Source organism: Antrostomus carolinensis, unplaced genomic scaffold, assembly GCF_000700745.2.
Source record: "Antrostomus carolinensis isolate BGI_N321 unplaced genomic scaffold, ASM70074v2 scaffold13609, whole genome shotgun sequence".
Classification (NCBI taxonomy): domain Eukaryota; kingdom Metazoa; phylum Chordata; class Aves; order Caprimulgiformes; family Caprimulgidae; genus Antrostomus; species Antrostomus carolinensis.
In genome coordinates, this window is record NW_010336491.1 from 42,345 (window position 1) to 68,819 (window position 26,475).

The 26,475-nt window shown below is 37.6% G+C and overlaps 1 protein-coding gene across 2 annotated transcripts in view; it reads right to left on the reverse strand.

Moving 5' to 3' along the window:
- Positions 1 to 26,475, reverse strand: part of CIT (citron rho-interacting serine/threonine kinase) — a 71,149-nt gene that overhangs the window by 27,998 nt on the left and 16,676 nt on the right. The window contains exons 10-22 of one of the 2 annotated variants that reach the window (XM_010174878.1): positions 20,391 to 20,496; positions 19,379 to 19,522; positions 17,949 to 18,068; positions 13,859 to 14,029; positions 13,553 to 13,606; positions 12,943 to 12,996; positions 11,661 to 11,801; positions 11,178 to 11,303; positions 8,181 to 8,276; positions 6,294 to 6,410; positions 5,766 to 5,875; positions 2,759 to 2,933; positions 1,119 to 1,316 (exon numbers count right to left, since the gene is read on the reverse strand). In XM_010174878.1, the coding sequence (XP_010173180.1) occupies positions 1,119 to 1,316; positions 2,759 to 2,933; positions 5,766 to 5,875; positions 6,294 to 6,410; positions 8,181 to 8,276; positions 11,178 to 11,303; positions 11,661 to 11,801; positions 12,943 to 12,996; positions 13,553 to 13,606; positions 13,859 to 14,029; positions 17,949 to 18,068; positions 19,379 to 19,522; positions 20,391 to 20,496 (1,612 nt within the window). The remainder of the gene's footprint in view (positions 1 to 1,118; positions 1,317 to 2,758; positions 2,934 to 5,765; positions 5,876 to 6,293; positions 6,411 to 8,180; positions 8,277 to 11,177; positions 11,304 to 11,660; positions 11,802 to 12,942; positions 12,997 to 13,552; positions 13,607 to 13,858; positions 14,030 to 17,948; positions 18,069 to 19,378; positions 19,523 to 20,390; positions 20,497 to 26,475) is intronic. The other variant, XM_010174879.1, reaches the window with a different exon arrangement.

A 26,475-nucleotide genomic window follows, 5' to 3' on the forward strand; every position in this document is an offset into this window, starting at 1 on the left:
AGCTGGGAGGGGACCGCCTGGGTTCTGAGCAAACAAGAAACTGATGCCATGTTCTATTCAGTTATTCTTAAGCCTCGATGTTGCTGCTGCACCTTCCCAGCAGGTACCCCCTTTAGAACAACTGTGAGTGAACAGTTCTCCCATTCATCTACCCAAAGCACCAACATAAATACAAGCACCTATTTCAGCTGAGCCCATCATCCCTTGTGAAAAACAGCAATGGTAGAAATATTCCAAACAGTTCCTTGATCAAATGCCACTGGAGCAAGAGAATGCACATTTCCAACACTTGAAAATAACTGGATTTGAAGGTCATTAAAGACTGCTGCCAAATGGGGGATAGCTGGTAGCAGGTCATACACTTCTCCACTCTCTCTCCCACAGCTCTGGGAATCTCTTATGAAGAAAATATTTCTTAGAATCAAGCAGTTTGAAAGTGTCTTTTTGTACTCAAGAGACAGTACCCAGCAGCATATAATTTAGAATTACATTTACTGGAAGTGGGGAAAAAAAAAGAGGGATGGGCACAGGAATTACAGGAATTGAACTTTTTTTTCCTTTGTATCATTCACAAACCTCACCAGAGACTGCAAGACACATGTGACAATTTTGAATTAAATAAGCACTGGAATAAAATTGTGTGCTAACAACACTATTTTCCTAGGAATTTGTTTTAGTTTGGTTTGTTTTCCTCAAATAAGTATCCTCAAAACAGGACAGGAAAAAAAACCCATCAAAATATTTATGATCATTAAGTACTTTCAAACTCATGAGATATTATTTAAATAAGTAAATCATAGAGTAAAACTCCTAATAATAACAATTTCATATGCAGCTTTCACCTCATCACAAAAGTAATAATGCTCTTACAAACAATCAATCGGTTTTGGCAGCAATGAACCACTACTAGGAAGCATTCATATGGTTAAAGACAGTAAGACAGACAAAATTTGACATTTTGGCCATTCCTGCCTCTGCCAACACAAGACACAATTCATATCCTGTTCGGAAAAATTAAAAATTAAATTGTAGAATTTCATTTTAACCTCTTTGTGAAACATGCACCTACATAATTCTAATCTGTGTATTCAGCTCATAGTATGAATTTTAGGGCTCACCGTGAGAGCTTGGATCTCTTCCTCTGCCTCAGCTGTAGTCTCCTCTAGTTCAGTTTTGGCCTCGCGGAGCTGATTCTCCAGGGCTGTCCGTGCAGCTTGCAGCCCAGTAATTTGAGATTCCCGCTCCTGCAGGGTCAGCTGCAATTCTGTCAACTGCCTTTTGAGTTCCAGCTTTTGCTCTTCATGCTCTAGACTGACCTGAAGAAAGAAAAAGTGGCATCCAAATATAAATCACCAACAAAGAAAATACAGACAATGTAATCTCACTGCAGACCTCACTTTAAGATGTCACTGCCATGTCTATCCCAAAAATCACATCTTGATAGATTGCTTTGAGCAGTCAAAGATGCAGCTTTGTATACTACCTAAAAACTACTGGTTTGCTTTGAAAAAGGTTAAAGGCAACCTGGCCTTTTGAAACAACAAGGGCACAAGAATTGTTCCAGCTGTGACTCAAACATCACATATCAAACATTGATATAAAAAGCATAAAACTAGCTTGTGATGAACTTTCTTCACCGAAATTGAGAATCTTTAAGAATCTTCGAGAGCCTTGAGGCATAAACATCAATACTAATCTTTACATTACATACATTTTGTGATTGACTTTCATATTTCATTTTCCCTTCAGATTCTTTTTAAAGGAACCAAACAGAATCACCTGGCTCTGGGTTTATTTGAATGGCTTCTGTTGAAGGTTTTCTTGAGGCGTACTCAGGGAAAAACATGTCATTTCCAGAAATGGATAAGAAATGAACAAGCAGCAGAACAGATCTCAGTGCTCAAAATCAATTCCAAACCTTAGCACCTTCTTCAGGCTGTCTGCTATCCCAAGTGAATCTGTCTGTTGTGCTGTAGATGCGTGACAAGCCTGACAGAAATCTTACACTGGTCCCAACCAACTTCTGGTCAAACAAGGACACGTGTTGGTTGTCCAACCCTCTTAGCTAAAGGCAAGATTTCAGTCTTAGCTGAAAATTAGCGGAGTGAGACTGGAGAAGGTAAAAGAAGATTTAAAGTGGATCCAAACTAGTTGATATAAAACTAAAAATGAAGCACAGATCACAAATCTTCAAAAACACGTATTTTCATATTACTGATAGGTTTCCTTTCCAGAAAATTTCTGAAAAATGCACATGAAGCAACAAGTCTCCCATTTTCCTACAGCAATTCTGTTGTGTCCTTTGCTTCCTATTCGGCAGACTCTAAGGCTATGGTTAAGCTGGTCATTGTACAAAGCTAAGCTTTTATTCTCTACCCCATAACCACTCTGGCTGGACATTATAAGGATATTGTACAAAACACCATAAATACGATTCTGAGAAAGCAAGTTGATCTAAGAGTTCAGATTCAGTTAGGTCTAAGAATGATAAATCCTTAATACTTACTTTTATCTCCTTCTAATGAGCAATTTTTAATTTTTTTAAAGTTTTTTACCCCACTCCTAGATAAAAAAAGTACTGCTAGACCAAAATAAATTAATACACCTTAAAATACCATTTTTTATGACACACAGAACTAAACCAACTTCATTCTAGTTCTCACTATAATACTCAAAATGGGTGCCCTGCTTTTTAGCTGGGACAGAGGTAGGTACATTCAAGTAAGTTTGTTTGGAGGGATTAAACCCAAGTTGTCACCTCTCGCAGCCTCGTCTCTAACTCCAGCAGGCGATTCTTGTCACTGTGATCTTGATGACTCATCTTTTCCAATTGTTCTTCTAATTTTCGATTCTGGGCCTCTAACTTTCCAGCTTGTGTTTCCAAGTAGAACTTCTGTTGCCTGAGCTCTGAAATCATCTCTTCTTGGGCTTTCCTGAAAGGAGAAAAGCAGAAGTGACAAACCCAAAATGTCCTTAACATACTTCCTTTCGCTGAAGTGAAGTAAGGAAGAATATAATACAAGTTTCCTGTTAAGTAGAATAGTTAAGTTCATAGCTTAAATTCTACATCCCAACTTGAAAAAAAAAATTGCACAGAAGAATTAATCTTGTATATGGTGATCTACAACAATATTTAAGTTACAGTTCATTCTTCTCATTTCACCAATTCCTTGTTACTTGTTTTTTCTACATATGAAAAATAAATGCTACGAACAGTTGCTTTCACACAATATATTTCCATGGGATGACAGAAATCCTACAGTTTAGGGTTGGAGGGGGCAGTGTTCTGTGGGTTGTTTTGTTGTTTTGTTTTTTTTAAGTTGTAATGGACCTAGAACTTGACCTACACTGAAGCTCAGCTTTGTTGTCTCTGATCAAAGTCTTAATCTACAAAGTGAACAAAAATAATTACTTGCACTCATATGAATTTCGAGAGCTGGCAACAGTTAATTATTACTATAGGAATTTGAAATGGATATCCTCATTAAAAAAAAAAAAAGAGGAGGAGGAGGAGGAAAAAAGGGTTTTCTACGTTATTTACAGTTCCTGGAATCATTTTATCATGCATTGGAAAATTCTGCCTCATAGCGTGCTTTCTACTTAGAAGTCTCACAAAGCTCTACATATATTAATGAATTAATATTTTAAGAAGTTCACTGTGAGATAAGCTGTTATTAATCCTATCCCAGAGAAATTATGTGGGTTGCCCAAGATCAAATAGGAAGACTTAACAAAACCAAAAATAGAACTTAAGTCTTCTGACTCACATTTCTGTGCATTGCACACAAACCCACCCTTTCACCCTTTCTCTTTTTTTAATTTACCTCTGCAGATTATTGCCAGCCAGAGCTGTCAAATGGTGTTATTTCACTTCCTACTGTTTACTGGGCTATCTTCTCAGGAATCTGATAATCATTAGTTTCCTCAGATACTGATGGAACAAAAGCTAGCAGAGTTCCCCTCTCCTCTGAAGGGTTTAATCACTAGTTCTTGTCTCCAAACATGCTCAGATTAGCTGTAGCTTTTATGGATTCAAAATACAGTCCAACAACAGATTTATGCATTTTCACCATCAACAATTCACAAAACAAACACAAATCCATTAGCTGCATAATAAAGCAATTTTCTCTTAAAATGTTAATTCTGTACTATCTTCTACCAATCCTGAAAAATTACATTACTTGACAATACATCTTTCAATAAACTATTCTAAGTTGTATGTTAAAACATTATTATATTTTCCTCTTGTTTTCTCTGGATCTCCAATCAAGTGTCCTGCTCTCAGAGGATGCACCTAGCTCAGCTAAGTTCTTACCCTCAGTTCAGCACCAATGACTGTGACACTGGACCCTGCAAATGCTTCCCAGGTACACGTTGAGACAATACTTCTGTTTTACTTCAGACTAAAGGTAAGTTACAGCTTTTGCTGCCTCAACAAACTTCCTGGGTGATTAACTGGAGGTCATCTGGAGCATAAAGCAGCACAATTAAATTTCTCAGTTGTTTCTGTGAATATTTTTGGCTGCTCAGGCTAAAATAACTTGCCAGATATTTGAAATACAACAAAAATTGGAGCTCATACATATCTGGAGGCATAATCATCACTGAAAAGGAAAAAGAACAAAGCAACTCTTTGCCAAAATTAATTCTTGCTTGATTCTATTCAATATTATAGATTAAACTATCCAAGCACTTCCCACAGAGACACTACCTGATGTTGCATCCAGCAGTTGATGGACACTGAAAGCCTTTCTGCAGACAGCCAAAGTTAATGAATCTCTTAACTCAGGAAGAGCATGTACTACATTAGCTGTACCTTGCAGGACATATCAAACAATCTGTGCTTTTTCCTATACTTGATATAGAATGTCTTTAAGTCATTTACGAAGGAAAAACATTATTATAGGGACAAGGAATCTCAGCTAAACCTGGCCCGCAAAAAGATCCAACACTGACGATTTTGTCTGTGTTTAATAAATAAGAATTTACACAAGAACGATTGCTGATTACACAGCGATCCAAGATGACACTAGATCCTGACCAGTAGTATACCCCAAAACCACTGAACTATTACACCAGCCACTGATGAGAAAAGAGAGGCTGAAGCTGAGAAGGCAATAAAAATATATGTAAGTACTATCTGGGTTAGGAAGAGAGCAAAGTGAATTGAAGCAGCATTCTGAAGCTGAAGTTGGAGTATCTCCTACTTCACATTCCTTATGCCCATTACAGTAACAAAATATCTCACTCTTGCAGTCATCAATTCAAAAGTAGGCAGAAAAGCTCTTGGCTTAAAAATCTAGTTTTCTTACTTGTCTTCTCACCCATCAGGACAGGATGGAATCTTTGTGAAAGAAAGATGTTTAAAGTTTTCAATTTCAACATCATGTAACTGTCACAGGAACCAAGGAACATATAAATCTAGTAGCAATATGTATGTTCAAAAAAGGAATATATGCTTCTCCAGAGGTATTTCAGACATTAATATTATTAGTATTCATTTGGTAAACCTGCACAAAGCACCAGCCTTAGGAAAGGCTCCAAAGTAAACACTGTAATACAAACCAATTTTCCGAGTCATGTTTGAGGAAACAAAATATGCAATGAACCACAACGATTTGAAGAACAAGCATATTTTTGCATCACTGAAAAACAAGTGGGAAGCACAGCAGGTCTGCAAAAAATAACCACTTTTACAATAAGACAACAGATCTCACTGAGAACTGCTCCGTAGTGACCAGTACGATAGCAGTAGCTATACTTACATGTTCCTCTGGGTAAAAAGGCTGCTATTTGCTGCCAGTTTATTGGCCTCAGATAATTCCACTATTCTCTGCTCCAGCGACCTAATCTTTGAATCCATCGCATTGATCATCTGAAACAGAGCAATGTGCCTTTGAGACTGCACGATAGAAGTGATTAGAAAAACAATGTTTCCAGAAACAAAAAAGAAGTAAAAGAAAACCAATTAAAGGGCCAAAAGAACACCATAGACGCATACTGGAGCTATTTACAACTACTTTCTGTTGCTTTAATATTAGGAGAAAGCAACTGTTATATTATCAGTGCACATAATGATGGGTACACACCAAGCTACGTGGCTATTTTTAAGGAAATATTCTTGAAGATATCTTGAATTAAAAATCATGTCTTTTAAAATTAGTATTAATCAGTGGATTTCCTTCCAAACCGCTCAGCAGCACTACAAAACCTCAAACAAGCTTATCTTGCTTGAAATCAGTCTCAGAAAGCTGCTCTTAGAGTGCTTTGATTTCCAGTTCAAGTATACTTACCGCCTTCTGTTCAGCCAGGACTTTACATTTCTCACGTGCTTCTTCTTCATGTCTTCTGAGCATATTCTCAAGTGCTTCCTTATCTGCAAGATCTTTCTTCATCTGATTTTCCAACACCTAAATGAAGACATTTCTTTTGTCTAAATTATATCTGTTTCACTGGGCAAAGGGCAAGCAGAAAGAAAATCATCAAGAAGTATTTTTTTTTAAACAACTGATCATATCTCAAGCAAAATTTAACCCAAGATGCAATTGCATGAAATCCATGGAAGAGCAAACTCCAAAAAAAGAGCACACTCTCAGTTATCTCTGAAGTCTGAATTCGTTGATGGAATTTTACAAAGACATGGAGATACTGTTAATTTTTTAAATTGTTATTTTAAGTCATAAAAACTGTGTTCAATAAATATTCCAGACTAATGCATCAGAAAACAGAAAAACTCCATGCCCTAATATGTAGAGGAAATAGGGCAGTGCACATCCTTTGGCTGCCCTACCAATGTGGCTCAGAAGTAATTTGAAAGTTCTGTAAAGTAATGCAATTGAGACGTCATGAATTCTTCAAGTTGGATATACCAAATGAAAGAGCTAAGGAAAACACTTATGTCTGCAGCACAAATACCTATCATTAGGAACAGGACTAAAGTAACTAATTGTTACATTTTTTAAAAAAACATGTCATAAATGTATGTTCAGAGCTTTAAATCAATTGTTAAACTGAAGGTCATTTCCTTTAAAAAACAAGTTTTCAAAGGCACAAAAAAATTTGTTATGGGCTCCTGTTGGAACATACCAAGTCCAGACACCACAGGATATTTTTTGCTGTTCCAGTTACAAACATGCCATGGCCTCTTTCATCCCTTTGAACTTCTTTCACCTAGCTTCCTTATTCCTCCTACTGAACCCTGTATCATATGTCCCCATAATACACTGGCTCTCTTTTCCTTTTAATCCTTTTTCCAATCCCTATACTCTTTTCCAGCTTTTATGTCATCACTTCTCCTTTCCCAACATCCACCTCTGATCTTCTTGCTTTCTATCACTCTCCTGTCATTACCGATTACCGCATGCTTTGGTCTGCCAGGAAACCTTCTTACTTCTCTTTTTTCCTTCATATTTCTCTCCCATAGAAATTCCTTCTCTCCTCTTAAATACTACATCCTCTCATGTTTAAGCTGAAACGTAGAATTAAAGTCCTAGGTAAACATACTAGATAAAGATTGCTGAAAACAGATTATGCTTAGTAGAAACAAAGATCCTTACAGAATGAATTTACTGGCTGACATAGTTCAAGTTCTTTAGAAAATCCTTAGCCAGTGCACATACTCCTATTTCCCAATTTGTTTTTCCTAATTTTAGATGGTGTCTATGATTCTATTTCTAACTGTTTGTTAAAGTCTTATGCTACCCTGAAAAAGACAAAAACAAAGTGGGTGGTTTCTGTGGCTTCTTGGCAGATGTTACAGCTCCAAGAAGATGGAATTTCAGAAATGCTCTAGTATTTGCTGAATTTAAAACTTGCAGGTAGGCTGTGTGAATAATCTCAGAAAATCACCAGAAGGAACTGAAAGCTTTTTCAGGATGTGAGATCCAACTTAAGTAAGAATTATTTAGTCAGCAACAGTCAAATAATAATCAACAACTGCATTCCTATAGTTCTGACTTCAAATGCCACCTATTTTAACGCAGTGCTAAAGAAGATAAGGTACAATGGCAGGGACTAGAAGAAAAACTTAAACTTCACTAAGCTCTCTGAACATTTCAGTAGTGGTAAGCACGAAGGCAACTCATAAGACAAAGGAAAATGGAGCCTACAGGCACCTGTTTTTCCCTAAACCCATGCTACCCATAAGAGCTTGCAGGAAGATGATATGAAGATATTTTTACTTTGAGTTTTTCCTCATAGAATTGTTCCTTCTGTTTCAGTTGCAACTCCAGATGTTGTGCTGCGATCTGAGCCTCACGATGCTTTTCTTCCAGCTCCTAAAAGCAGCAGAGATTCATATTCAGACAAAAAGAAACAGCAGGTGCTGTGTGTACGTGTTACACAGGTATCAAACATTCATTCATTCTCTTTTTTAAGGCTTCACACTATAAAAATCCCCAAGACCAGGGCCATTGTAATAAAAAACCTCAAGAGAGCTGTACATTATCAGTTTTAAGCTCTGTATATTGCTGCAGACCCATCTTCTGTAGAGCAGATATACTGCTAAAGACAAAGATTTCTACTTCCACAGTAGGAATCTCCATTTCCCAGTAAAACATTCCCAAAGACAGGCCAAGGATGTTTTGTAAAAACAAGCAGTTCTAAACACTGTCTAGCTGCAGTGGCATCACAGGAAGTCTAGATCTATTTTTAACAAGGTCTCTCACTTGTTTTCTCACAGAAGACCTCAATAAAGGGGCACTGCTGTCTATGCTTTTCATTCTACATTCACAGACTGAGAATAGTATTTACTTTGCTGTATTCCTCAGACAAATGTCAGAATAACTATTTATAAATTGCTTTGGAAATGAAAAGTGCAGGATGCAATATATATGGTAGAACATATCAGAATATTTTTAACCTCTTTACTTCACATCGGATAGTTTGAGCCATGCACAGTAAGGACTTAAATAACGTTGCATCTCAGGAGTTAGCTATTTCTGCTGACTACATTATTCAGGAAATATCCATAATCACCTTTCAACAGGACACCTTGCAAGAGCTGAGAACTTTATGTTCATTCACTGCCATATTTGCCATTCCAACAATTTCCTTAGAACACTAGGCAGATCCAAGCCTGTCATTCGCTACCACTGGACTGACTCTTGCATAGACCAAGTCCAGGTTTGGGGATGCATCCAGGTCTCCTGTCTGCCTTCATTACTGCATAGCACAGGAAAATTTCCCAATAAGAAATATCAGGAAATTTTCATATTCTCTTTTCTGATCTTCCTCATCTTGAAAACATACAAAGATTTTTTTGCTCCAGTAATTGCAATAGACTTCTTTTTCCAGAAGTGAAAATCAAAGAGGAGGTTCACCAAAAGTAGGTCATCTACAGTGCCTAGTACCCAACACTTCTGCAAGGAATGGAGAATGCTGCTTTTTGCAATTGAAATATGTCTCCCAGCAACAAGAGGGACAACTCACCTCCCTCGGAAGCCCACACGTTTCAGGTCCTGGCAGAGAATCAGACAACCAGATCAGCAGCAGTTTCAAAGTTACCAGCATCAGACTGCTCATATTGTAGCAGAAGCTTCACCAGTTTCTGCAGTGGCACTTAACAGCCAGTGTGGGTTTAAAAAGGTAGTCTCTTACCAGTCCAGTTCTCACTTACTATCCTCTATGTAGCACTAACTTTGTATTAGCATAAATGATTTACACATTCAAGCAGTAATAATTATCTTTTCTAACTTGTTTTTTACTTCTTATTCAATTCTCTACAGGCAGATCAGCAGGTACTTCTCAGGTACTGCTAGATGAGTGTACAATAAACCAATGCCTTTATTCATCAATCTCCACCTTATTCTATGCAATTCTGTATCTTCAGCTCCCTTCCTACCTTTCTATACTAGGAAAAGTCAAAAGCATTTGAAGAGATCAACTTGAGGGAACAAACAGGGTAGAAGTGGAGAAAAAAAGAAAACTGTTACCCTGTGCTCCCAGATCAGAGCTGCGAGGGACTAGGAAAGATGCTGTAGAATTATTTCTTCAATGCCTGTGTGACTTTTTTATAAGACATTTTTGTGTCTCTAATATTCTGTCAGAACTCCATGGAAACTATCTATAAGAAGAGCTAAACATATCCCATGGTGTAAAACAATTAGTCAATAATTCTACATTCCCTTCCAGTTTTCCCTCTCCACAGAGAACATAATCAAAACCAAGGAACAATCCCCAAATATACCCAAGCAGCTTATGAAACAATTCAAAGTTTGACATTATTTCTAAACATAAAGTTGGCCCTGTGCCCAGCAAAGCCATAGTCTCTCACTTACCATGCACTCATGTTATCAAAACAATTTGCAAGAAACAGCACTACTAAAGAACTGATTCTACCTTTTCTTGAGCGCTCAGGCATTCTGATGCTAAAATCTGCATGTACAACTATTGCCCAGAACAAGTATGGGTCATCTGTTGACCTAAATACAGTTATTTATACATTTCCATTTGGCCTTCCTCAGGTGTGTCTATGATCAGGATTGCTACCAATAAAAGGTAATCTCTTTTTCCTTGTCATATTGACAACATAGAAAGAGAACTCATGAGAAATGCAAAATTAATTTAATTATTCCACTACAAAACTATGTTTCCTGTCCCAGGGAAGTAAAAGTATAAGAAACACCCTCTGCTTGTTTCACTGTAGACTGATGTACCGACTTGCTATAAAGATTTAATAGGTTTAACAAGGAGAGAAACAAGAAATTGCCAACAGAGAAGGTATGTGGGTGAAAATGGATTCCTGACAAATACTATCTTTGCAGACAGTTTAGATGACTAATTTCTGCTTCAAAATTTCAAGTAGGTCTGACCTCTAAATTGCTTTGCAATTTAGTTTAAAAGCTAGATATCAATGTTTTTATTGTTGTAGTATCCTGTACTGAGAATGTTTTTCATATGAAACCATCATTAGGTAATTAATTTAAATATTTCTAATTTGACTTAAAAGTGCTACCACTGAGACAACTAGAATTTTAAAGTAGTATTAAGACTAAAGGTACACAAGTGAGTTTGTAACTAAAGGTGCAAACATAATTTGAGCACTTAAGCCTTCTCCAGTATGACTACTACAAGAAAACAATTCCATCTTATTCAATGCAATTCTACGTCTTCCGTTCCTTTCCTACCCCTTTCTTACAAACTCTTACCCTTTATCTTTCATTTTCACCTCTGCTCACCAGAATTTTTTCTGCCATCTGTTGAATCTGTTGAGATTTAGTTTGAATATCTTCCTTTAGACGGTTTTCTCTTCGTTCCACAGTCTCTAATCTCTTCACCTGATTCTCCAGAGAATGGCGCCGTTCCTGTAGAGCAATTATTAACTGCCATTTAGGCTAATCAACTCTGCAAGGGGTAGTTTCTAGAAAAAGTTAGCTGAAGCAGTCAATATATGGTCTTTTATATTTAAAATTCTCATCATGCCTCAAATTCCTTATGCTAACCACATGTCCTTATTGACTCCTTACTGAAAATAAAAAGCCTCTCAGTTTTCTTCAGAGAGACATATGCTTTTTAATTAAAAATGGATTAATGTCTAACATCACTTTCCTATCAATAGTTACTACAGGAATACAAGCTGTCCACAGTCGTCCAGATGAGGGTTCCTAAACTGATACACATCCCAGTAAGTAATTTACTCTAGATAGACATTCTCCACCCACCTCTGCTTCAAGCAATTTCTTCTTCATGCTTTCATTAGAATCTTCCCGATTCTGCAGCTTCTCCAACTCCTTCTCAGCTCTCTCCTTTGCTTGACGGATATTCTGAAGAAGTTCAGTTGCCTCTGAGCTAGCTTTCACAGCCTGAAGGTCCAAAGGGAGGGGGGGAAAAAAAAGTATTCTAAGAAAAAACTCGGTATGTGAAAAGCTCATAACCTCAAGACAGTCAACATTCTGAATAAAACTGCTACAGAACTTTGGCCTAGCAGTCTAAAATTAAGACAACCTACAAACATGTGCAAGAACACAAATTCTAACTTCTTTTCTGTTGCACAAAAAATTGAAAACCCAGAAGATACACATTTGTCTTGCTGTACTGCAAGTTTCTAATTGTCTCTATGTACTGAAAGTAAAGTCTATTCCCAAATTCAGTTCAAGTTCTAAGAAAGAGCTCACAAAATACACTTACTAAAACACTAGGAGAATAACCTGTTGGCCTACAGATAATTCCTTTGAATTAATGAAAGGAGAAAAGGGGAGAAGGGTTAAAACATAACTGTTTTAAAATATTAGAAGTATTATTTCTACATAGTTTGGGCTTCTTATTCCTATTCTAGATCACTAACCCTTGAAAAAGCCCTCTCTCAGCAGGTGCCAAGTTTGAAAAGCTCTCCCAGTGGATTATTATGACAACTCGCTTTCTTTTCTGCTGTCAGATCCCAATAAGAGAAGTTCCCCTACTCTTCTTAAGTGACTGACTGACCACAACTGCAAACATTAGATATTATGACCTTCCTTCAGCTTACGTTGCTAAGGTATTTTAATTCTGCTATGAATCCTTATCATTCAACATTTTTACTATAAATAAATGAACTGGAAAGTGATTTTGCAGTTAAACCAGAGTATACTGGGAGACTAAACCAAATCCAGTATGTATTTTACTAGTGAGCTAAAAAACATCTGAACCCTGTCTTCAGAAGCAAGGGATCAGTGTATTGCACACAGCATACCCAAACTGGCCTTTGAAATTAGAATTTTTCTACACTACTCCAGTTCTGACTCAGCTTCATTTGTAAAAATAAACACTGTTGACATGTTTCAAGAACCAAAAGCATATTGAGAAGACCAATGATTTCAGATACCAGTTCCCACCCCCTTTTCCTTATCATCTCCCATGCTATGACTAATTCTATTTTTGAGGATAAAACAAAGTGTATCCCTCCTCTGCATTAAGGTTTCACTGGAAAATCTCGTGGAAAATTCACTTTCACCACCCAGACGTTACCTTTGTCAGCTTTTCCTGCAGCTCCTGGATTTTGGCCTGCTGCTCTGTATTGATCTACAGTTAAATAAAAAGATGGGGGAAAGTGTGTCATAAAGCCCAAAAGGAAAAAACTGCTCTCTACTTACGATACTATATTTATTTTAATTCATTTCCCAAAAATCTTTGTTTCTCTCTATAAATCTCAACACACCAAAATGCTCCTTGGCAAATCTACTCCCATTTTACTGACTTCTGGTTGATTTCATATTTTGGTCACCGAGTAGATTGCTCAGTGTGAGAATACTCAGCATTCTTTTTATTTTATATTTGCTATTTTTTTATTCATAAAGAAAACCCTTACATATCACCAGCCTAACTCGGATAACACATAATGGCCTGTCTTTGCCTAGCTTCTGAACACAATCCTTTAAGATGGGATATCCAGACACAGCTTTATATTAAATCAGAAAGAACAGTGAATCACAACAAGAAAAAGGTTTTTTAAAAACTAAAATAAAACAGGGAGTGATGTAAGGCTATGCATACCATTGACTAGCCAAAGACACTCTTGGTTTCTGTGCATAATATGAAAGACTCAGGAAGCAAACTCCAAGATACTGAAGTAGCATACCTTCTCCAACTTGGAATACAACTCTCCTGCTTCATTTTTTCCTTGATCTTTAACCTGTAACTTAAATATAAAATATATAAAAGTCTCAGGAAAAGTTGTAGTACACTGGTCTTCTATCCAGTCATCACCTCATGCAAATTAAACACAAGCAGTTACACAAAGTATAAATTACATTATTTGAGTGTAAAATTGAAAGACGTTTTTTATTGGTTGTACAAACCATGCTAATCTTTAGAGAACACACTAAAAACAGCACTAGGAATTTAAGCAAGCATCAGTCCCCCTCTCCCACGAAGCCTAAACTACCTTTTGCAATTTGTTGTGACATTCAGTAGCTTTACGTTTGAATTCTTCAGCTGCCAGCCGGGACTCTCTCAACTCTGATTCATAAAGATCACTACGCCTGCGAGCTGAAATAAGATCCTCTTCTAACTGATTCATCATCAGCCTCATTTCTTCTACTTGGGCTTGATATTCCTGTAGTAGTGGTGGAAGGGAAAGGTATTTTATTTTAGAGGCAACAGGGGAAATAGTTGGAGCAGCATATCCCAGAATACTGACTGCAGGCAAGAGGAACATTGAAGAACATGTGGAAGAAAAGTAAAGTACAAAATAAAACAATAAGAGCTAAATAAAATAACATATCCATGGTGTTCTCGTTGGAGTCTTGCCATTTTCAAGTCAATACCTCATAAATGTCATAACATTGACTTTTTGAGAGAGGCTTCACTTCAGAAACACATACATATATCTACATACAAATGATAAAAATTACTTACATTTCTAATTTCTGAAACAGAAATGTGCCTTTGAGTGGATGTCTCTACTAAATGCCCAGATGCTCCCTCAAGATATATTTTCTCAGGCTGGTAACATGACAATTACCACAGATCTGCACAGCTTGGGTAAAAGGAAAGAAGGAGAAGCAGAGGGATAGCACACTGTGTCTTCTAGCTATCAGCTATCTTCTCTTGACAGAGTTAAAAAGGATCATATTGTTTTGTATGGGAGAAACCTAAAACCAAGTATTAACTAGAAAAACTGTCTTTAAAAAAAAATCACATTGCCCATAGAAGATATTTGCCCATATAGGCAGAAATAATGATTCTCCACGCAGGACACTACAAGATAGGGCATTTGGATGGGGAAGGTAGGAGAAAAAAAGAACATTTGAATTTACTATCTCAATGAGACTGGGTACTCGAACTGAGACTAGCTCATGAGATTGCTTCTTGTATCTTCACTGGAAAAAAAGAATTTAACTATGTTTATTTAGCATTTACAAAGTCCTGGAAGTATACATTTTATAAAACTGCCCTAAACAAAAACAAACAAAACCACAAACAAACAAAAGTCTTTTTTACAAAGCTGAGAACAAGCAGAAAATAAGCACATCACGAGCTAGGAAAAAAGATTCTGACAGACTGACAGTGGGGGAGTCTATCTTTCTTTCCATTTTAATATCTTACAATATGCCTGACTAGCCCCATATTCAAAAGAGTAACTGTCTCATGACAACATCAGGCTTGTCATCACTCCTTCCAGTCAGTCAGCTGTCTTTAGTCAGACAGGAGATTGCACAAACACTGACCCCAATGTCAGCCTGTGATTCTCCAGCAACATGGAGAGCTTATGCTGATATTTAACAGATTGCTTTACTATCCGTTACGGGGAGCACGGCAGAATGGCTCTTTGGTTTGTAATCCCCAAATTTGTTCTCCAGTTTGTCAGGCAGACAGGGGACCTACTCTTTCCAGTTAGTCTCTCTATGGATGATCTTATTTTCTTGCTGGAAAGAATTAGAATCTTTTTATAATAAGTGAGTGCACATTAACTCAAATATTTGTTTCATACAAATACATTCATGAATAAAAAAGGCACAATGGTTTGAAGGAATACATGTTCTGCTCAGTAAATCATAATTTCTTAAGATTTCCCAAAATACTCAGCTTTTATATCAGCAAATGCTCGACCAAAGAATTACAGGTATGAATACAGTTGCCATTGTGAAAATGAGCGTTTGAGAAGGGAGGAGAATGGGAAGGGAGAAAAGAAGGAAAAAAAGAGGAGATAATTAGTAATATTTCAGTTTTTCTTGTTTCTCAACACTTGCAGGACTATCTTTGAATAAATCTCATGGTCAGGTCAGAGGAACAGGCCACATCACTCAAGGCAATACAGAACAATACCTCTTGCCATATGCACTGGTCATACTTTAAAAACTATCAAGATGTACTAAGCACATGTTAACAGACAGGCAAAGTTCAGGGCATGTACCTGAAGCAAATCACATCAGGGTAGCTGCACACAAATGAGCAGGTCTTTCAAACAATATCAATTCTGATTTGTTTCAAGTTCATCCATTCATATGGGTCTTCATCAAGTAATGACCAGAACACAGGTTTAGTTAAAAAAAACCTACCAAACAAAAAAAACCCTAGAAAGCCAAACAAAAACCAAACATACACCCACCCCCAAATTTATTTTAAAAAACCCCAACAATAACAACAAAAACCAAACCACAAACCCACCACACTCTTCTATTCAAGTACCTGGGGTTAAGCTGAACATACAGGCTTGCCTTGAAAATACCAAATGCCTAATTATTGGTTTTTGAAGATTCTGATTTCCTATTAATTTTACTAGTTCTCTCTCAAGCATAAGGTTTTTAGCAAGAAAACTCTAAGGGATCTCATCTCCCAGTTCCCTCTAACTTAAAAATAATGATGCAGGTCTTTAATGGGTAAGATACACCTGCTGGTATGAGTCAGCAAAAACATCTCTGCATATTTTGGTGCGGTGCTCTCGCACATGGGCTTCAGATAGCTCAGAAGACTCCCCCAGATATGAAAGTCTGCAGTACATTAACAGATTCATTTGCTGACCTAAGCAGAGTTTTTATGTCATTGTGAATCTTTACAAGCCAAATTAAAAGATTCTGGGACAGAATATTTGATTAAAAATTGCTTGTGTTATTTTTCCTCTGTTACATGTGTCTGTACTGCCTAAGAATCTACTGATATTTATCATCACCAAAAATCTTCCATATTTTTATATTTAAAGTAACTTTGCTAAAGAAACACCAGAGCACAGAGCACTGAGCTTTAGATCCCTTGTATTACATAAAACAACCACCCAGAAGAATGCTGTAGAGATGTCTATGGAGGCCTGCTACATCCAGAGGGTTGTTTTTGCCATTTCATTACTTTTTACATAAGAGCTGCTCATGTCTGGAGAATTATTACCAAAGTTTCTGGGCTTCCTTGTCTCAAACACTATGAAATTAGTCAGTTAATGTTTGAAAACTGCTCTGAAGATGAAAAACAACAGATAATGGCGAGGAATTGTTTGAATGCCATAGCAAATTTCAATTTCTTTTTCTCAATAAAATATGTTGCTATTAATACATAAAACTGAATGGGTTCTGTCTTGTAGACCACTTTAAATCCTGAAAATGTCCACATTTATCACCACATTTTCATTTAATTTTGTCATTTTTTTTCTTTATGAACACTTGTATGGATTAATGAATTTTCAACATTCTTCTGGTAGGAAAAAAAACTATGAGTATCTCTTTGCAAATAGATTAAATTAGGAAAAGAACAGTTAGGCAACATAGATTCTATTTTGAAAGACTATTAAGCATTTTAAACGGCCAGATAAGAAAGAAGAAATAAAAAAAAAGCAACACAAAATTAAGGCAAGGTCAGTTCTCTCCCACATGAAGATTCATCAACTTGTTGTGGAATTTGTATAGCTTGACCACTTGTCCTGTGATAGTGAAACTATCACACCACTGAAAATTCATAGAATCATAGAATGGTTTGCGTTGGAAGGGACCTTAAAGATCATCCAGTCCCAACCCCCCTGCCAGCAGCAGGGACACCTTCCACTAGACCAGGTTGCTCAAAGCCTCATCCACCCTGGTCACAAACACTTCCAGGGAGGAGCAGCCACAGCTTCTCTGGGCAACCTGTTCCAGTGTCTGACCACCCTCACAGTGAAGAACTTCTTCCTAATATCTCATCTAAACCTCCCCTCTTTCAGTTTAAACCCATTTCCCCTTGTTCTGTCACTAGTTGCCCTTATGAAAAGTCCCTCCCCAGCAGCATATTACTGAAGCATTGCAAGTTTCTCCTAAGCTGGTTTTATAGAAAAAGTACCCTCAGGACTAAGGAAAGAAAAATTTGAAGATTTGAGTTCATGCTTACTTGCAATAGACACAAAAGTGTAATTTTGTTACTTCCCATTTTGTTTAAGAAACCATGTGAAAATGCACAGATTGGGAGTCATCACAGCCTACCAACATAGAACACAATCCTGGCAACAGAGCCAGGATATGCCAAGAATGCCTATTTGTAGGTAGCCACTCTGCTCCCCGAAGAAGCAGTTATACCTGTTCTTTGATCTCTTGCAGTTTTCGGCTTTGCTCTCTGATATCATGAAGTAGTTGTAGTGCCTTATCGTCTTCCTGCGACACCTCCATCCGTGCCTGCTCCAGGCTTCGCTTTAAGCTCTGCAGAAAGCAAAATGTTCAATACATAGTCTTTGGTTTTTCAGATGGCTGTACAATAAAGATCTTCAGCTAGACAAATGCCTCTTTGACTGCAGTGAGGCATCAATGATGGAACCCTGAAGAAATTAACGGCCACTGCTGCTTCTGGATGGAAGCAGCCCACTTTACAAACACTGTTTACTACACTGGAATCTTAGTTCAAATCTCCACTTCTTCACATCAGGTTTAGAGACAAAAACCAAACAGAGATAACAAAAGGCATCCATTATTGACAGCATCAGTCTATATTTTATCTAGCACTATTAATTCACAACCTAGATACAATCCTTCAACTTCATATTACTAACAAGCCTACTCATTTTTCTTGTTGCTGTTAAGTGAGTTAAATCCTTTAATCATCGTTAAACTTCTACAAAGAACAGAAGAGCTGCTTCTGTATCTCACTACATCCCTTACCTGCAAATTTTGACAGACCAGTGGTCCTCCTACCAACTCTATATTATTCTTCAACAAAAAGATACAAACTCCATTTTCTTTATTTACCCAGTAGCATTTGGTATAAGAAAGTCACTCAGCCCCGTTTTAAGATACGCTTCCCAACAAACAAACCCATCAGAAATGCTTTTCAATTCTCTGAAACAGAATATTATCTGGATTTTTGTTCTTGATACAAGAGAGGAAACAGAATATTATATCCAACTGAAAATACAGAGAGTATTAACTAGAATGAAAATATCCTCTCTGGATTCTTGCCAGAACAACTGGGCAGACATTTCAGCTCCAATAAAAAATGCGAAATGATCTTTAAAGACACAGTTTTTATCTTCTATCTGAAAAATAGCACCTGTCCTAGCATCAACTCTGACATTATGCTGGGGAACTGGATCAATCTGAACTCAGAACACCACAGATGGAGGCAACACCATTGTTTCCTAATCCTCTTATTTGTCCTTGAAGATTTCTGTCTAGGTACTGATTACACACCATCCTCTTCTGGCTAAGAAATCTGCAAGAAGTCAAACACAAGCCTGTTCCAGCGCAGCCAGTGAGACAGACATCACAAAGAGTTTCAGCAAGACCAGGACAGTAGTGATTCCTGTATGTTCTAATCACATGACCACAAAACAAAGTTTGAACAAAACTATCAAGCAAGCCTCTGCAAACAATTCAGGGCTCCATATTCAACAGACACCCTCTCACATAATATTTTCTCTCCATCAAGTACCCCACTGAAAACATGATGGAAGAGAAAGGCAAAGACCACCAGATTTCAGGCCTTCAGAACTGAAACAACTGGTGTAAGGGCTCACACTGCATTCTGTGATATAGGTGGCCAGGTCCTGCTCCAGGAGGGATCGCTGGGTCTCAGAGGCTTTCAGTTCCACCTCCTTTTGGCTAAGTACAGCCTCCACCTCTGACACTCTCCGGTGCAACCGCGTCATTTCCTGCTCCATCTGCAATAAATATCAAGAGGTTATAAAGGGGGCTTCAAAAGCTTTGTTAACTGCTACTTTCAGAGCTCTGCTTGTAAGGAATTTGTCTCCAAGAGACTTCTAGCTATATTTCTCCAAATGGTGTTTAAATTCCGATACCATTGTCTCTGCTCCAGGAATGCACAGTTCTTCTTAAGGACAAGTAGTAAGTCTAAGTCACCCCATTCATTCAAGCTGCTTGTTCATAGTCAGTCATTCTTCGAACCCCAGTTAGCAAAGAAGACACAATCATTTTTCACCTGACTTGCAAAGATGGGTCACTTTAACCTTATCCCAAATCCATGCTGGACCAGAAGATGGTTTCCCCCCATCTCCTTGTCAGGAGTAAATGGTCAAATCCAGAACAGAGCAGGGAGAAAAGCAATCGACCTCTCATAAAAGTCGCAAACAAGCAGTAAGTTTTAAAAGACTCCACCGGTTCCCTTTATTGGAGCACAGCAACTGTTATAAGATGTTCACCATGACCAGTGATGTGACAACAGTTATGTAAGTAGAAGCTGGTAAGTTAGGAAGAGAACCTCAGAACAGTACTGCTGTAATTGTGCGTATGATGAAGAGGCACGGCCTGCAGGAAGAAGCAGTCGTCTGTCACGCTGAGAAAAGGACTGTTCAAAATCCAGAGCCACTTCTTGTTAAGATAAAAGTATCTAGAGCAACAGCATGGCCTAAATTCATCTCCCTTTGTACTGGACAGGAAGCCACCTCACAGAAGGAAAAGCACTTTGCCCACCACGAGTCTGGATGATCAGCAGCATCAGACAGATCCCTGGGCATAGAGTGGTTGCAGATCCCTGGAGCAATGGAGATGGCCAATCGCATAAATAAATACCTTGTGACACTTGTCCTGGGCGTCTTGGAGTTCTTTGCTCTTGAGAAGAAGTTTCTTTTCCATGGAGCTGACCTTGGCAGGTGAATCCACACTTGAAAAAACAGATCTAAAAGAGCAAAGCCAAACAGTATGTGAATATAGGCAAAAAGGTACAGAAATCTGCATTTATGCAGCCTTGGTAGTCATTGGGTACTTACTTATACCAGATAAAAGAAAGGTGCAGCAATGACAGTCTAACAGCCATCATTTCAGATCAAACATACTGTAAAACCTGATGACAGTACATCATTATTAAATAATCCACATGTAACTTCTAGTTACAATATTAGTATTTTCCATCAGTTAATTTTATGTCAGAATGCAAAACAATAAATCACAGCCAAGCTATTGCATAACTTGTATGCATTTGTAAGTGTAACAAAAACAAAGCATAAAGTCAGCGGAACCATTTGGAAAGATAACAAATTTTCAGATAATAGCTTTTTATTTTGTCCCTTATTTTTAAACAGGTTTTAAAATTACCAAAGTACAAACCCCCTAAAAACTTCAATATGTCATAATCTGCACGACGGGAAGAATTTAGTATCCTTAGTTACCTTCTATGAATCAAAATTGAACTGAAACTTTCCTAACCCAATTCATATGATCCCTACAAACTCAATCAATACCAATATGATTAGTCACACTGCAGAACTTCAGAGTTCCACTTATAAGCAATTTATTTCATGAGACACAACTGAACTGTACTATTCAAAACAACTTGACTCCAGAAACCTGGGTAAAATATTTGTATGTTCTTAAGCTTTCTGTCCAATTGAGACTCCACATTCAGGAAGTTTACCATTTCTGTTAGTCTAAATTCATTCTAGAAAAGGATAGGAAGCCATTCATCTTTTGGAGCTTATTTTTTTTAGAGCTTTGCAGTCTTAAATATATAATTTGCAACCGAAAAATTAAGTATACACATCAAACATAATTTTAAAAATCATATTCCCCTTCATATAAAATGATTCAAACTAGATATTTAAGCAGTTAATGATGGAACTAAAATCATATTCTCCTTCATATAAAATGATTCAAACTAGATCTTTAAGCAGTTAAACTAGATATTTAAGCAGTTAATGATGGAACCAGTGTTAACTGATAGGTGAAAATGCAGAAGCACAATGAAGGTGCTAATAAAAGATCATACAGTCTGCCCACACATTGCTTTCTGCTTCTCCTGGCCACAGCTTGGTATGCAGCCAGTTATCCCCATGGAGAGAAATGAGCTTTGAGCAGCTCTCTGCATATAGCCATACACCCACACACAGCAGCACAGTCTCTTCTTAACACCAAGGAAAGTTTGATTCCATCACCACCATTTTCTGAGAAAAATCTACTTCTTAATCCAGACATGCAGAATAGTCACCAAAAAATAAAGACTTGGACTTTTATGAAAATGCTGCAGCAACAGAAATGTATCAAAATAGATCTTCAGTACCAGCACCTTAAGCAGTCATTAGGAAACACTGTTTTGATATTAGCAAACAAACATTGCAAAATACACCAATTCTGCCTTGAAAGGGCAAATATTAATATTTCTTCAAAAACGTGATGTGGAAAAACTTAGAAGCAAGAATCCTGCGTGTCAACAATTCTGATATAATCAGAACTTAATAAAAACCAAATGTTAAAAGTGAATGCTTTTGTAAAGCATTCCTTTAGTCCTGGTCCAATCAATCCGATCCATCAGATTATCATATTTTAAAATCAATTTATAAAGCATGTCTATACTCCTACAGAGAGAAGGCAACCATCTGAGAAAGATGCATATTAAATCCCATAACAGCTGGGTGTATAAACAAGGCTAAAAATGAATAGTTGAGAAAAGCAGTCTAAAAATACAAATTAAAGCTCACATTAACTAAAAAAGACACTAAGGAATCTGCTTTAAAATGTTAATCAAATATATGTAAATAGCTGCAAATGTATACTGAGACAAGTCTGAAAATCTTTTTATAATAAAAATTTAGCTTCACAGGTCTGAACAGTACCGGCTAAAGTATTTTTTTCCTTCTTTTTACTTTTATTCTTTTCAAATCTGAGGCATTACCTCAGAAAACTCTAGCCAGTTCTCACAGACCTGGTTTTATTTGCTGCTTTTATTTCACCTTCCCAAAGGGGCTCATTTTATTTTTTTTTTCTTATTTTATTTGCTATTAAAAGAATCAGAGCTTAATATTACAGGCACCATTTTGCATTTCAAAAATTTCTCCTAGCAAGGCAGCTTAGAGCATCCATATGCACTGCAAGACGAGAAGTTACAGGACAGATTCAGGCAAGAAGACAGAGAGCTCTGCAAAGACACCTCGTCAAGCCAGGAGGGACAGGATGGGACAGAGCACAGGAGACTCGCACTGACCCAAGTCTGAATTTCATCAGGTGACTGTAGAGGGAGCTGCTCCTCAGGGCTGGTGTCAGTGTGGTGAGGAAAGAGAAGGCTGCAAACTAGAACTACTACCTTTTCTTCCTCCTCCCTGTCCAAAGGGAGGAAGAAATGCCTTAAAAATATACATCCTGGTGACAAGATGATTTTCCTGTCATGGAAACGGTATGTCTTATCCCCAAGTGATGCCGATTGCAGTTAGCACTGGGCACACAGTTTTTAAGAGACATCCTTTCCCAGTAATTCTTTGCTGAGTACAAATTATATTAGAACAACTTCATGAACATCCATGCAACCTTCAAAGTATCAGAAAAGGGGCAGACGGAGGAAATCAAGAGAAATGGAATACTGACTAATCTAATAAGCCTTGTCATGGTGACATAAGCTCTCAACACAGCATGACAAGGTGGAAAATACATCGCTGGGGCACTTATATTCTTCCTCAGTCAGCAGCATCTCAGAAATTAGATATATACAATCCAACACCAAAAGCCATGATGCAAAGCTATCATTCAGGTTGGTACCATCTTAGAACATTTCATTTACTGAACTGCTGCATCTGGATCAGTTCTCCTAGAACAACAGAGCAGTTTCTGCTATTTCTTCCAAAGTGTGAGAAAAAGGTTAACAAAAGGTAACCAGCACTCATCAACAAGAAAATTGCAATAAAAGATGTAAAAAAACCCCAAAGTCAAGTTTCTAGTACCAAGCACTGATAGCATTAGCTTTGCCAATTTACTTTCCAAAGAAGCACTGCCTGCATGACTGAAAACCAAGTTAACTTCTCGCTGACTATCCAGTTATTTCCCAGCTAGATCAGCAACAGCCTCAACCAGCACAACTATCGGAAATGGTGCAGGTTGTGTAAAAGCTCCTCCAGTTTTAACCTGGCTGAGATGAAGAAGAAAAATGTGTTAGTATATGAAAAGCTCTAAGATGATTCTGGGGTATCAAACTCTTCTCTCAACCTCTCTTGTGCACCACACCTCATACCTTCCTCTGTCCTTTTACACCACTCTCACAAACCCCCAACTCACCTGTGCTGCTTCCTTCTCGCAAGGATTGACACCATCTGTCCTAATCCTGGCCCCCACACAACACGCCTAGAATCTCATCCCCCGTCCCTCATGCTCTATTCTTTTTAGCATTATACTCATCTGTACCTTCCGCCCCCTCGTAAATGCTTGCTCAGGCCTAAAAAAAACCCAACCAAAAACAAACAGTGATACCATCAATCTGTGAATAGAGCTAGCTGAAGCAAAGCGTATTTTTGGTATGCTCATCCTGTGCTTCCTCTTTAATCTATCTTTGGTGGAAGAGTTTACCAGAACCCGACAAACTGTTGGAAGAAATCAGTCGTCCTTTTCGGAAGAATGGTCCCTTTTAATTCTCAGTATTTTATAATGACAATCATGAAACCATATCAAATTTTAAAATTTTTAAAAAAAAGAAATCTTGAAAAATATCACTTCTTAGGAGCTACCAGAAAAGATCTGGACCATCTACCTCACAGACCACAATTCAAGAATTACAGGAATTACTAGGATTACTTTTATTATATTGGGATAGATAATTTTAAAAAAAACCCAAACCCTGTATCAGCAACTAAGATCAGGTACTAGTCCCACTGTCAGCCTTGCCTGTGAATATATCTCTAAGTTCTGGTTTAGCAAGTATTCTGCATTAACCTAAGTTTTGTATCACAAGTTAGGCCCCTTTAACTCCTTACTCCAGTCTGAGAGAGGACAGAGGCAGGCAAAAATTGACATCATAAACTATTTTTTTAATTCTAGAATTTTTTTATTGGGTAATTTGGTATATTTCATTAGGTATTTCTTTTTATTAGGTATTGTGGCATATTTGGTTAGCCCTGGATTTATAATGGATTTATCTTATGCCTTAGGGCTCCTGCTAGTCACCTGCAAAGGGCAAGAACAATTTTCTTTCACCACTTGATGCATATTTCTGGCATCTAAGGTTTTTTCCCCCACTTGTTCTAAGCACTGGAGATCAGCCACAGGGACAGGAAGTAAGGTGGGACTGGCTTTTAATGGAATTAAACTCTCAGTTGCCTGTTATCTTGTCACACTCGCAGCCAAACCAGCAGCCAGATTTGCAGTCAGACAGGCATTTCTCCCCAGTATCAGGAATTCAGAGGCCATGACTGGAGAAGGAGTTAGCTGGCCCTTCTGCAGCCTGATCCCAGTCCTTAGAATCACAGAGGAAATTTATTTAACAAACACTTAGCTAGTACAGGAACCTATGACATAAGCAATGCCCTTGATTTCTCCTGCTTGCTTCCTATGACACATTATTGTCATGCCTCTTACTCCTTTATTAAATCTTACATTTGTCATAGGGTCACAAATTCTTCCCAAAACACACGGTATGGGAAAACACACAGAATATTTTAATTCAATGGACTCTTCTAGACCACACACCAACTATATAATTTCTGGTAACAGGTCTAATTGACCTAGGTGAACCCTTCTAACCCTAAGTGGTCAGGAGAAAGAGAAGAATGGAAAAAAAGAACTTATTTTATCCTTCTTCTGTCCAATTTTTTTTAACTGCCTTTTCTCTGAAGTATTTGAAATTCCTGGTTCAGCTATGACTTCTTATTGTTCAGTGAACAAGGGTGAAAGCATAACCCTAAACTCCATATCTTGACAAATTAAAAGCACTGAAAGTTCCAAGGAGCTCGTTAATGGCACTCTGCAGTTGCCTGGCCTAACTATGAGCAGCACTAGAGGCATTGGAGCCATCACGCTGCAGACCCAGGAACACAGATCTGCATCACTTAGCAACCAAAAGGGTTAGACTTTCAGAGGAAAGATTTTAAGAAGAAAAATTCTGAACTGATAAACTCGATGACTTAAGACCTTCCAGAGGAGACATCCCAAGATTCACAACAAATAAGCCTACTCCCCATTTACTGTTCTCTTCTCTATCTAGAATCTGTTATTCAAGCTAGTGTAGACAGAAACAGTACTTTATTACCTCAAGTAAAACACACACCACACAGTATTTTATAAGTAAGAAGTTATCTTTATGACCCAGTGTTGCAGTGATATTGAGAATAAAACAGTCACTGCATTACTCAAATACAGATATTTTCAAGTCTCCATACACTCTCTGCCATATTTAAATCACCTTCTTAGAACAAAATACAAGCATTTACTGCTAAAAATATCAAAGTGCATTTATCGAGATCTCATTCAAGAAAAAGAAACCACTAAGATCTACTTATATTGAAATCTGGGGGAAAATTAAGTACATGATATCTTTCTGTTCCAGCTCAGGAAAAAACAGGCCACATCAAGCAGAAATTTTACTTCAGTCAAAATTTCTCCAGAGCACATTAATCTCCATATTCTTTTGCTATACCCCTTCTCATCTATTACCAAAATACAAATACAACTTCAAATTACAAACTACACATTTTTGGTACTAGCTCCACAAAGAAAGCATATCAATCAATCTGCTATATCTATATGACTTTTCAGCCTTCAACCTGCAGCACAGTTACACCACTGCTCCTGAGACTTTACCTCACGTTCCTCTTCAGTTCTAGTTGTGGGCCCCGATTACACATACATTTTTACCACATACACAGTCACTGTTGAGCCTCTTCTGACTGTTACATGAATGGTGATG